This window comes from Leopardus geoffroyi, chromosome C1, assembly GCF_018350155.1.
Source record: "Leopardus geoffroyi isolate Oge1 chromosome C1, O.geoffroyi_Oge1_pat1.0, whole genome shotgun sequence".
NCBI lineage: Eukaryota > Metazoa > Chordata > Mammalia > Carnivora > Felidae > Leopardus > Leopardus geoffroyi.
In genome coordinates, this window is record NC_059328.1 from 32,421,071 (window position 1) to 32,433,650 (window position 12,580).

At 54.7% G+C, this 12,580-nt stretch overlaps 1 protein-coding gene across 1 annotated transcript in view; it reads right to left on the reverse strand.

Annotated features, from left to right (window-relative positions):
• The window catches only part of HIVEP3 (HIVEP zinc finger 3), a 378,357-nt gene that overhangs the window by 56,366 nt on the left and 309,411 nt on the right, over positions 1-12,580 (reverse strand). The window contains 2 exon segments of the mRNA XM_045476889.1: positions 612-748; positions 751-6,229. Coding sequence (XP_045332845.1) covers positions 612-748; positions 751-5,668 — 5,055 coding nt within the window. The 5' untranslated portion in view covers positions 5,669-6,229.

A 12,580-nucleotide genomic window follows, 5' to 3' on the forward strand; every position in this document is an offset into this window, starting at 1 on the left:
GCTGTGAGTGATCTTGCCCCCTACTGGTGAGGGGGAGCACTGCAGCCAACACTTTCTTTTCCAGCCAGCTCGTGGAAAAGAAAGAAGAAATACTTCAGGAGTTGTTTGTGCCAAATTCTAGAAACTCTGGGAGTGGGAAGATTCTGAGTTGTAACCAGAGAATGGAAATAGCAGGTGTAGAGAATAAGAAAAGCAGGAAAAGGCTGACAGGACAAGGAAGGAACGTGGGCAGTGGCATAAAGTTTTGAAATTGCTGCAGACTTTCCCATCAGCCAAGGTTTCCGATTCAGTCTTTTGGAGATTTTTTTTTTTTTTTTTTTGTCCTGACTCAGATGGTGTCTTTGCTTTTACAATAGAAGCTACTAATGGGAAAGCAGGATCACTTTAAAGCTTACTTTATCGAAATGTATCTAGTCTGACGATGAGGGACACACAAAGAAACCCAATAAATATGTTTTCTCATACGGTGGTCAGTCACAGCTGACAGAGAGGAAATCTGCCCACTCGTTCTGCTCTAGTTATGCAAATAGAACTTGAGGAGAGTGCGCCTTTAAAAGCTCAGCACAGGCTTCAGCAATACAGCAAGGAGAAGGAGAACAAGGCAGACTTACCTCTGTCATGCGGGGCTTGCGGGAGCTGGATGGCACAAGCCTTCCTGTCTCAGGATGCGGAGCTGTGGCCATGGTATATGTTTCTTTGCTCACCTTCTGCTTAGACCTCAGGAGGGACAAAGCAGCTTTAGTGGAAACCCCGGAAGGTTGGGGTTGTACAAACTTATGCACCAACCAGCGTAAACAGAGGACCTCCTATCTGCATGCTGGATGTGATTTGGCTTAATGTAGTTTAAATAGCACCAACTGACATTAGTGGTCGTGTGGAGGCTGGGGAACTGCAGTACCTTCTTTGAGTCCGTACCTTCTTGCGACTTGGCTGGTCTGGGGGACGTTTCTGACAGAGGCAGCGAGCTGGAAGGTGCCAGTGGAGGGAGGTCAGGTTGTTCCTTGGAATCTTCTTTCTTCACACTCAGTGAGGGCAGCCCTCTTCGGTGAGGCTTAGCGGATGGCTGGGCATATTCCTTCAAAGCCTCTGAGCCTGGGGCCGTCACGTGGGACAATGAGGAGTGAGGAAGGGGACTGATTTCCTTTGGGTCAGACGGATCTGAGGATAGGCTGGACAGTGTTTCTAGCTCCCTCCTGGCCTGGCCCTGGCTGCCCAAGTGGGATTTCTCCGGCCTCTTGCCGTCCTCCGTGCTGGTGAGCACCACACTGCATGGTTTTACCAGCTCAAGTTTTTCATCTGCCTTGGAAGCCTCCTCTTCCTTCACCCTTTTTTGCTGCTGGGTTTCCATGGTAAGTTCAAGGCTGCCAGCTGGTGAAAGGACACGTTTGCTCCCCCCGACCGTTGAAGAACTCCCCTCCGGGCTCAGGACGCTCTCCAAGGACAGGGAGGCGCCTTTTCTTTCGGGCAATGTCACAGGCACTCTCAAGTATGGAGTCGGGAAACCTCTGCTCTGCTCTTCGCTCACCCCAGCCGACCCAGGCCGGACCTCGTACACATCCGTCCCACACACAGTTGTCCCTTTGCACGGGGGCTCCTCAAACTTGGGAAGAGTCACGGTTGTTGAGCTGCTCTGGGACTGGGTGACCAGGATCTGGGACAGGGTGGTGTACATGGCACTCCCGTAGGACGGCATGTTGGTCTGAATGCGGACGGGCACAACGAGGGATACCATGGTGTCTGGGCAGGCGGGCAGGGTCAGCGGGGGGGCTGATGTGGGTGCCGAGCAGCTGGCCGGGGGAGCCACGGGGGACAGCTGGACATCACTGCTGTACTCTGTGCTGGGGGAGAGGCCAGCGGTTCCCGTTGCCAGCGGGGCCGGGCTGGTTTTGATCTGGGGCAGACGGCTCTCCACGTCGCCGGGGAGCGGAAGCGAGAACTGGGATTGCAGAGGCAGGAAAAATCCAGAAGAGAGTGCCGACGAGGCAGGGTACGGCACGGGAAGAAACGAAGGGGGCTGCCGGAAGGGGAGGCTGGCTGGGTGAGGCATGAGCTGGGGGAGGTGGAGCTGGCCCGGGTGCAGAACGGTGGGCTGGAGGGGAAGTGGCGGGGCTTGAAATAAGGAGGGAGGAAGCGGCGGCATGGAGTACGGGGCGGAGAGGAGGCTGGACATGGCCTGGGTGGAGAAGAATTCTGAAGACTGTCCTGGCTCGTGCTGCAAGAGGGGCTGGAAGGAGAAGAGGGAGACGGGTGGGGGCAGGTAGGGTTTCTCATGCAGGGGGAGCTGGGCAACGGGGTGGTGGAACGCCTGCAGAGCTTCTGTGTAGGGCGGAGTGGACCCCAGCTGGGGTCTGTCCTGCCCCTGGCTCTTGCCTCCCGGGTGCCCGCTGTGCGAGGTGGCCGCCGAGGAAATCTGGGGCAGTGAGCTTTTGGCGGAAGGCTTACTGCATGAGGGCTTTGGTTCCTCGCTCTCCTGTCGTCCCTTGGGGGCGGCCTCTGGCTCAGTTTCTGGAGGCCTGCTCAGAGAGGCCTGTCTCACCAAAAAGCATTTCCTTCTCTCTGGCGGGGCTGTGGGGGCCGCCGGGGCAGCGGGAGCCGCTGGGGCCGGCGCCGAAGAGCCTGTCAGGGACAAGCTGCCGTAGTCGAATGATTTGCTGCGTGTCTCGGTCATGTGGGCGGAGTGGGAAATGTTGGGGCTCTGCTCTGAGGCTGACCTCCGCATCTCTCGGGCGTGCGGGTGGTGGCTGGGGACGGTCAGCATGTGGGTGCCCAAGGGTTTGGGGCGCGTGTCGGACGAGAGCCCGGGGGCCTCGGCTTTCCCGTGGTCATCCCTCTCGAAGGAGGCGGAGCGGCTGGACCCGCTCATAGAGACACCGCTCTCCTGGCTGGGGCTGCGAGACAGGGGCGCGGAGGACTCGAAGCTGGACTCCCCCGATGACTGGGCCATCTCTGCCAGGCGCAGCCTCTTCTTCTTAGGGGGCAGCTTCTCTGCCGGGAGCTGGGCGAGCGTCTGGCTGCGCTGGGGCCACTGGAATCCCTCTGTCTTCTCGGGCTCCTTGGGAGGTGGCTCAGGCTCCGTGTCTGGCCGGTCGGGCTCCTCCGTCACCAGGATCTCGGGGACCTGGATGTTGGGCTGGCGGACCAGCCTGGGCTGCAGGGAGTGGGCGGAGCGTCCGTGTGGGGCGGGCGGGGGCGAGGAGAACGGGGCCGGGGGCTTGTCTTCCCCTTCCAGGCCGCTGGGCTGCTCCAGGGAGTCGGACTTCTCGAAGGAGCTGGTGTGCTGGATGACGGAAATTTCTTTGGACGTTGTTCTCCTCTCCTTCCCCGACTCGAGACCAGACCCTGGCTTGGGTGTCCTCGGCGGAAAGCCCGCGGGTCCCTCCAGGGAGGGCACTGACTTACTCGGTTCTGCTGGTGACTTGGTGGACTCCGGGGGAAGGTTCCGAGCAGCATCGGACGGCCCGGGGCTGCCAAACTGACTTTTAGTCGACTCAAAGGCAGGCGGCTCTTCCTCATCCCCGAGGCTCTTCTCCTTCCTCCTCTTCCTCAGCGGAGTGAGCTCCAAGGTGGTCCCCAGCTTGTAATGCATCATCTGGGACCAGGGCTCGTGCTCAGCCTGACTCTTTTCGGCTTCTGGGGACACGTGAGCACCTGCAGAGACGGGCTTTGTGATCTGCAGCTCCGAGCAGTAGTACTTCCTGTGGGCTTCGTAATTGTCCCTTTTCTTGTACCGAGCACCGCATATGTTACATTCATAGATCACCCCTTTCGTTTTCAAGCCCTTCTTGGTCTTTTTGGTGAGGTCACTTTCCTTGGGTTCCGGCTCGTCCGCGGGTTTGGAGGCTGTGTCTTTGCTACTGGGCCCGGCCTCCTCGGAACTGTACTCCCCTCCCAAAGGTAGTTCGATGGCCGGCTGGCGCTTGAGCATCCGGGGGTGGGAGGTAAGCACTTGAGTGCTGCGGCTCAGGGCTTCGGACTCGGTGACGTGGTCGTCGAACGAGTAGCTACCTCGGAAGGTGTGATGGGGGGTACTGAGGGTGCAGGTGGCGGAAGGCATTGAGTGGCTTCTCAGCAGAGGCACAGGGGGGGTGGTGCTGGGCGGGTGCTGGAGGCTCAGCAGTGATTGTTCGGGCTTCGTCGTTTTCTCGCCGTGGGACGACAGGGGCTCCCGGTAGAGGCTGGATTTGGGGGACTCCATGCTGCTGCGCCTGGACAGCGAGCTCCTCCTCGGCTTCACGCTGTCTATCTCGCTGGTGTCCACCACGGCCTCGTTGATGGTGATGAGCTTGGTGATGTGCTCTATGACCTGCGTCCGGGGCACAGACAAAGGCACCAGGCTGGGCTTGTCTTCGGTGGACAGCGGCAGGAGGGGCTGCGTGGACGTGGCCGTCAGCATGGCGGTCCGCTGCCCGATCCGCCCGCACTTGCCGAAGATGATCTCGGCATAGGACCTGGCGTTGGTGTTCGGGGGGCTGACCTGCTGCTCGGCGCTCTCAGAGCGGGAGAAATATCCAGACTCCGTGCTCCCTTTGCTGCCCGGGCTCAGAAACGCCTGCTCGTCCATCACCTTTTTCCTCTCACTCAAGCGGAGGGCCAGCTTCTGCTTTATCGTGTGGGTGTCTTCGGGTTTCTGGCTCAGGGGGTGTTCGGAGGAGGGTTCCGAGAACGGGGTGGGGTCCTCGAGCGACGGGGCCGAGCTGGACTGGGACAAGGAACAGCGGTCGTGACTGGAGCCCTGGCTCCCAGAGCTGTACAAGCCGCTGGACAGGAGGGGGTGCTTGGGCCTGGGGGAGAGCTCTGTGGGGTGGGCAGACGTGGTGCCTGTTTCCTCTTCTGAGTCTGTGCTTTCCCCCTCGGTGGGCTCCTCGAACTCCTCCCCCGGGATCCTCTCCATCTCCAGCCCCGGGGGGTACATCTCGCCGCCCACCCCGGAGGCCAGGCCGGCTTTGATGCGGTGGGCGTGGGACTTCCTGTGCTTGTACAGGTTACTCTTGGTCTTGAAGGAGAAGCCGCAGGGGCCGCAGGGGTAGGGCCTCTCGCCCGTGTGCGAGCGGATGTGTTTCTGGAGCACGCTGGGCTTGGCGCAGGGCCGGCTACAGTACTGGCATATGTACTTGCCGGGCTTCTGCGGCTTCCTCTCCTTCTTGGGCGCCTCTTCTGGGGGCTTCAAGGTGACCTGGGAGGGACGGGGCACAAAGACTTTGGGGATGCCAGGCAGGTCCTCGGGGGGGATGATGGAAGCGTGGGAAGGCAGGAGCTGGCTTGGAGGATGGAGCCCAGGGGTCACGAAGGAGCTTGAGGGTCCAGGTCTCATGGGGTCGACCAGCTGCCACGCGGACCCCTCCAGGAGATGCTCCGGTTTGCCGGGCGACATGAATGCTGGTGTCAGAGGGTGCTGCGGAAGCTTCGAGATGGGGACGGAGGTTTCAATGGAGGACCTCTTAGGGCCTGTTTTCTCCTGAGAGCCTTCCCTAAGAACCGACGAGGGGCCCGGGAAGGGCTGCGGGGCGAGGAGCTCTTGGAGGGGGCCCTCTGGGGTGGCAGTCGTGCCGCTGCCTGGGTACGGGGCACTGGACGAAACACTGGCCTGCACAGCCTCTCCTTTGGTCAGCCGCTTCCGGGGACTTCCCTCAGCCTTCTTGGTGCCCTTGACACTTTGTTCAGGATCCATGACCTCCACAGAGACTTCAGATGCTATTCAGGGAGGGTCGGGGCAGGCTGCATTTATGAATAATCCAAGTGTCCCAAGGAGGCGTCTGGCTTTGGCCACATTGGTCAAGAGCTGCCGGAAGCCAAACCCGAGATGGGCTTTGGGAGTTTTGTTTTTTGTTTATTTTATTTTTTTTTTTTTGCGAGTGTCACTGGCTGCGAGCGGACTCGGAGGAGGTCATCGGGGCCCAAACTATTCACACTGGTGAGGCATGGCCCTCTACTTCGAAGACAGAAAATGCACCAGCACTTTCTGCCTGAATGTCTGTCCTGGAAACGTCATGAAGGATGTCAACGTTGCCATCCTAGTGTTTCAGTTGGCAGTGGCAAATGGCCACCCACGAGTCCCCTGTGTGCTATGCGAACGGTTGGAGGCTGGAGACATCTGTGTGCACGGCCCGATCATCCCTGGTCCCCGCACTAGACAAGCCACGCTGGGCGCCTCGGGCAGCTCCGGCCGGCCCCTGCTCCCCTCTGGTCCCGTGTTGGAGATCAGTGGCCGCAGAGGGGAATTCACGCTCTTCTGTTTGACAAAAGCACACACACAGAAATACACACACACAAGAGAAGAGACAGTTACTGCAACTTATCCACGGCCTGTGCAGCGGGAGTCTGTGAGATGTGCTGATATCCCTACAAGGTTAACCAGGGAGGTTCGACCAGAAGTCACAGCCCCTGACTCTAAGCACCCAAGCAATGGTCCGAACCTCCCTCACCCGCATTCACGGTGGTGTTGGGTGACTCGAATGTCACCTGTGGTGTTCCGGGAACTGCAGGGCAGTTGGGGATGGGAGGCCTCTGAGGCAGGGTCAGCTTGCGAAGCCTCAGCTGCCCAAGCTGTAAAATGGGATAATATCAAGTCCTGCCTCAACTGTGCTTCAGGGCCGTGATGGAGTCCAACATGTTAGTGGCTATAGATGCCACGAGACAAAGGTGGGTTTGTCCTACAGCTGGTCCTCCTGTGGTGCAGGGGGAGGAGCCGGTGTGTTATTCGGGGATGAGCTTTCCAAGGGATAGGTTTTTCTCGGGTTAGCATTATTCTCTCTGGCCCTGGGCTCTGAAGGTGGCCAGGAGGGGCACCATTCACGGCTTGCGTCTCCCTTGCTGACCCAAGCCTGGGTTTCATGCTGAAGGTAAAACCACCACCCCAGGCTGTGGAGGCTCACAGTCTAACACAGCCATGACTACTCCATCAAGAAATAGCTAGGAGGGGGCGCCTGGGTGGCGCAGTCGGTTAAGCGTCCGACTTCAGCCAGGTCACGATCTCGCGGTCCGTGAGTTCGAGCCCTGCGTCAGGCTCTGGGCTGATGGCTCAGAGCCTGGAGCCTGTTTCCGATTCTGTGTCTCTCTCTCTCTCTGCCCCTCCCCCGTTCATGCTCTGTCTCTCTCTGTCCCAAAAATAAATAAACGTAGGAAAAAAAAAAAAAAAGAAATAGCTAGGAGGATCATTCTGGCAGGTTCCTCCAGTTTTTCCTAGCAGTCAAAGAGGAAAGGGAGATGTGGTCCATCACAGAGTCCCTACAGCCAGATAGGAAGAAATATCTAAGTTCTTTGCAGGAAGCAAAGTCTTGCTTGAAAACAGCTTTTTCATGTGGCACTTCAGACAGGGGCAGTGAATGGTGCACAAGGTCACCTCTGCCTTCAAATGACATCCCCCCGGCAAACAGGGTGACTGACTTTTGCCAACAGAAGGTCACAACGCAGCCAGGGCTGTTCTTTGAGCAAGTCAAAGGCCTCCTGTAACTCAGGCACAGGAGGCATCCTCACAGGGCAGGCTGAGTGTGGGGAAGGCAGACGAGTCTCGTTTCTCATATCACCATCAGTAGGGTGGCCAGGTAAGATATCACCCAAACTGGGGCATTTTTAAGAGTGAGAGAGGCACTATTATCAACTACGGAGCAGCAATGGGAACCAACCAGGGCTGTCCCAGGCAAGCTGGAACAATGGTTCCCTTATAATCAATAGTCACCTTTGTGACTCAAACCAGGCACAAGCGCTGTCTCAGTGTGTCTGCTGCAAACTTTTCAGCTTTGCTCTGGGGGCTGAAATCCCACTATGGCCTCCTAATGGATTCTTAGAGATTGGGTGTCTAGTCAAATCCCCTCACTTGACACATGAAGAGGTTGAGGCTAGAAGGATAATGTGATTTTCCCTTAATCTTGCACAGGGATGGCAAGCGGGGCCAGAACACCCTGTGCCTCCCAACCCCTGGTCAGGGCTCGTCCCTCAATGAATAAATGCCCTCTACGCCTTCTGCGGCTCAATGGACACAGCAGTCTATGGCTCCATGTTCTATGAAAGCAATGGCTTGGCCCCAAGGGGCATGGCCATATCCCTGGAGAGTATCTGCAGGTGTCTAGAGGCTTAACAGCAAAGGAGGTCTTCCAGCTTTCATTCTGACCTTGCTGTGGCTGCTGGAAAGGAGAAATGGGGAGCCCAGCGAAGGCTGAGAAGACCACCATGATGGCATTACCCAGGGCCTCGCTTATCTAACCGAAGTTAGGACGAGGCAGAGAGGTCATTTGTAGTGTGGACAGAGAACTATTCTCCTGGCTGGAACTCCTGGGCCTGGTTGCACCTGGTGGGGACCCTTGGGTGCTGTGTGTGGATCATAAAGGGTCTACTACACTTACTATTTCTATTGACCCGTTCATGCAAGGATGTCAAAGCATCCCCCAAAAACTAGCAACTGGTAAGCTTTGCTTCTTCCGGTGGATGGATGGAACCCTGTGGCATGATTGAGACTGAGTGGGGGTCAGTTGGCCAAGGAGGACACTAACATTGTTGAGCGTTATGGTCCTCCCTTCTCTCCAGGGGTAGGTGGGGAAGCGTCCCAACGGCTGAGGTTTAGAGCAGCTCGCAGGCCAGGTAGGAGGGGTGGGTGGATGAGGAAGACAGGTGACTGTTGTGTCACCAGGTGACTCACTGGGCCAGCACTACATGCCCAGGGTCAGCAGCCAGCCTCTACCTGTGAGCTGGGCCTGGTGCTTTTATAGAGAGGGCCCTTCTGCCTGCACTCTCTGAGGGAGGAGCAACCAGGGCATGTCCACACCATGGAGTCAGTAAAGCCTGTGAGCAGGAAGGCCCATCCTTTCCCTCTTCAGCAGGGTACCTGAACCACGGGGGACGATGACCAGTGCAGAGCCACACTTGCCCTCAGGCTCCTGGGCCAGTGCTCTCTGCTGCCTTGATTGTACCTCATGACAGGTCTGAGTTGCTTAATACAAGGGGCAGTGGGAGGGGGCAGCTGGAACCGCGGGTATAGACATGGGGCAAACCTTGGAGAACTAAGAAGGCTTCAGTCTTGGAATGGACTGCAATTCAGACTGGCATGAACACTTTCTTAACATTTTAACTCCTTTAGAAGGTCCATGTCTTTTATGTTTTTAGTGTTTCATTTATTTTTTGAGAGAGAGAGAGAGAGAGAGAGAGCACAAGTTGGGGAGGGGCAGAGAGAGAGGAGGACAGAGAATCTGAAGCACGCTCTGTGCTGACAGGCTGACAGCAGTAAGCCCGACACGGGGCTCAAACTCATAAACTACGAGATCATGATCTGAGCCAAAGGCAGATGCTCAACTGGCTGAGCCACCCAGGCATCCCTAGAAGGACAATTTCTAATCACTGTGACCAAGTGACACCAAGAAAATGGTTCTTTTATCCCTTCTATGCTGAGGGTACGTATAAAATTTTAATATAAACTTGAAGTAACAGAGAAAAAAGCTGCTTCTCCAGAGAATTGGTACCTGTCAAAGTCATGACATAAGGTCAGAGGCAGAGGGTTTCGCTGACAGGGTCCAGGAGCCTGGCTAACTGGGGCCAGAGGGAGGAAAGGCATCACCTGATGATGGTGGCAGAATGGCCATGGGGTCCGTGTTGTCTGCCACTTAGGCCACAGCCCTCAGCGAGCTCTGGCTTAGAAACCAGCTTCGAACCACAAGGAGAAACTGAGCTTCAAGAGCCAGCAAGTTAGCATATCAGACAACTCAGCCTCCACTTCTGGAAGCTTCCATAAGTCTAGCTGTCAGCTCAACAGGGAAGAGAGCAGGGTGCTGGGGCTGGAGACCCACAAAGCATTAGAATATCCTCTGCAGACTCGTGTAAGTGTAACCACATGCTAAATTCCTAGAAGGGGAAATACTTGGCCAAGAGGAATTTACCCTGAAGCTTTTGCTGGGTCCTGACAAATAGCTCTCCCCAAGGCACAAATTTACACACCCGCCAGTGGCGTGTGAGGACTGTTTCTCCAAACTCCTTCCTACCTAGAATATAACCAAACTCTTTAACATTTCCTAACATGAGAGGCAAAATAGTTGTGTTAGCTTCCCCCTGCTGCTGTCACAAACTATCACAAACAGTGCCTTAAAACAACCCAACTTACCATCTTATGGTTCTAGAGGTCAGAAGTCTGACATGGGTTTTCACTAGGCTAAAATCAAGGTAGGGCTACGTCCCCAACCTTCTTCTCGCCAGGGGCTCCAGAGAAGAATCGCTTTTATTACCTTTTCCCACTTCTAGAGCCTGCCTGCATCCCTCGGCACAGGGTCCCTTCTGTCCCCAAACCCATCCGGCAATGGCGGCCATATCCTTCTCACACTGAATCATGAATGCTGACTACCCTGCCTCTCTTTTTCCCTTGTAAGGACTCTTGTAATGACATTGGGCCCACCTGGATAATCCAGGCTCATGTCCTACCTGCAGACTCTTAATTTAATCACACATGCAAAACTCATTTGGCCACAAAAGGTAACATACTTACAGGTTCAGGGATTAAGATGTGTGACACCTTTGGGGGTCATTATTCTGCCGACCACAATGATATCTTATTTTTCTTACATCTGTGTTTCTTGATGTCTGGTGATGTTTAGGGTTCTGCATAAACTTATTAACCCATTATTTCATTCAGGGGATTATCTTTCATATCCTTCGTGTATGTTTCTAAAAATTATATTTTTCTTATTGGTTTATGTAAACTCTTTAGATACTGGGCATTTTCATCCTTTTTATACTAACTGCAAATATTTCTATCTAGCGGTAGTCTTTAACTTTTCTCAACAGAAAAGTTTGGTTTCTGGGGCGCCTGGGTGGCTCAGTCGGTTAAGCGGCCGACCTCGGCTCAGGTCATGATCTCACGGTCCGTGAGTTCGAGCCCCGTGTCGGGCTCTGTGCTGACAGCTCAGAGCCTGGAGCCTGTTTCAGATTCTGTGTCTCCCTCTCTCTGACCCTCCCCCGTTCATGCTCTGTCTCTCTCTGTCTCAAAAATAAATAAACGTTAAAAAAAAAAAAAAAAAAGAAAAGTTTGGTTTCTACATGGTCAAATGCAGAGTCAATCTTTCCCTTTTGGACTTTTAGATTTCACGTCCAAGATTATTTTCTAGAATGTCACCTGATTTCTTCTGGTTCCTCTATGGTTTAATTTTTTTCTTTCCTCCCTCTTCCCTTCCACTCTTCTGTTCCTCCATTCCTCACTCCCTCCATCCTTCCCTCTTCTGCTTACTTCCTTTCCATTGGATCTTGGTTCCATTTGCCATTTATTTTTGTATAAGGAATGAAGGAGGGTCAAGCTTAATTTTTTTCCAATACAGGTATCCAGTTGTCCTAACATCATTATTGATGTTAAGACATCAATATTCAGAATCCACCTCACCCCTCTGAAATGCCCTGGGACATTTTCTAAAAGCACAGGTTCTAACCCCATTCTAGATCCACCAAAACAGAAGCTCTGGGAAAAGGGCCCCAGAATCCACATTTTTACAAATCTCTCCATGTAAATCTGACATACACTGTTCTTTTCTACAGAAAAACTCCTCTAAGTGCCTCTTATAACTAATCACCTTGCCTCTAGGCTCCCAACCTTCCCCACAACACCCCACCATTCACTGTGGGAAGAGAAATCTCTTCAGTTGCCAACCTCACCCAGCCTTTCCCTCTGTCAAGAACTGTCAATAGCTCCCCACTGTAGGGAGATTTCAGCCACGGGCATGTCAGCTCCAACAGGCCCCACCCCACCTTCCCAAGCCTTCTCTCTCCACCCTGCACTTTTCACTGTGCATCACCTCTAACTGGCATGCTCTTGACCTCTCTGCGTTTACACACTGCTGTTGCCCAGGGAACAGGGAAAGGAATCTGAATGCTAATCCCACAGAGGAGTTAGGGAATGCTTCCCAGAAGAAGTTGTGTTTGAGCTGGGCCTTGAAAGATGGGGAAAATATTGATGGCTAGATTTGGAAGGAAGGGATTCTAGTCTAGGAGGGAGGTACAACATATGCAGAGCACAGGAGGCTGGAACGTTGCCACAGGGAATGTTGAGTTTGTGGCCTCTGCCCCAGCCAGGGCTTTGGGGCCCCTGAATCCAGAGTGTCTGGGCAAGGACCCCACACTGTGCTGGGGTGAGTTCAGGGCACAGGCAGGAGCTTCCACACATTCCCTCCTACGTCCTAGAATAACAACAACAAAAAGGCCCAAACTGTGAAGGCTCAGTTGTGCCACACATCTTGTAAGTGAGCTGGGGTTAGTACTGGCCCTCGGCCCTTGGAAAGCAGGTGGAGGGCACAGTCCATCCCATTGGGTGGCCAGAGGCAACTTCTTGGCTGGATCAGGTTTTCAGAGCAACCACACACACATGCACGCTCTGGCCTGGATTCACTCATGGAAAATAGGTACTACCAGGGTCTGACGGACTGCCTATGTTGTGATGAAGTTTTCCACTAACCTAATTTGTCAGCTAGGGGGGCTTCCTGAAGAAGCCCAGGATGTCAGGCCTGTGGCTTAACCAGTTCATCGGCATCTTCCCAGCAAACCTGTCTCTCCCGGACTGGACAGAGACTAGGCATTATTCATCTTCCTATTTCTAGTGCCTGGCACTGGCCCCAGCACT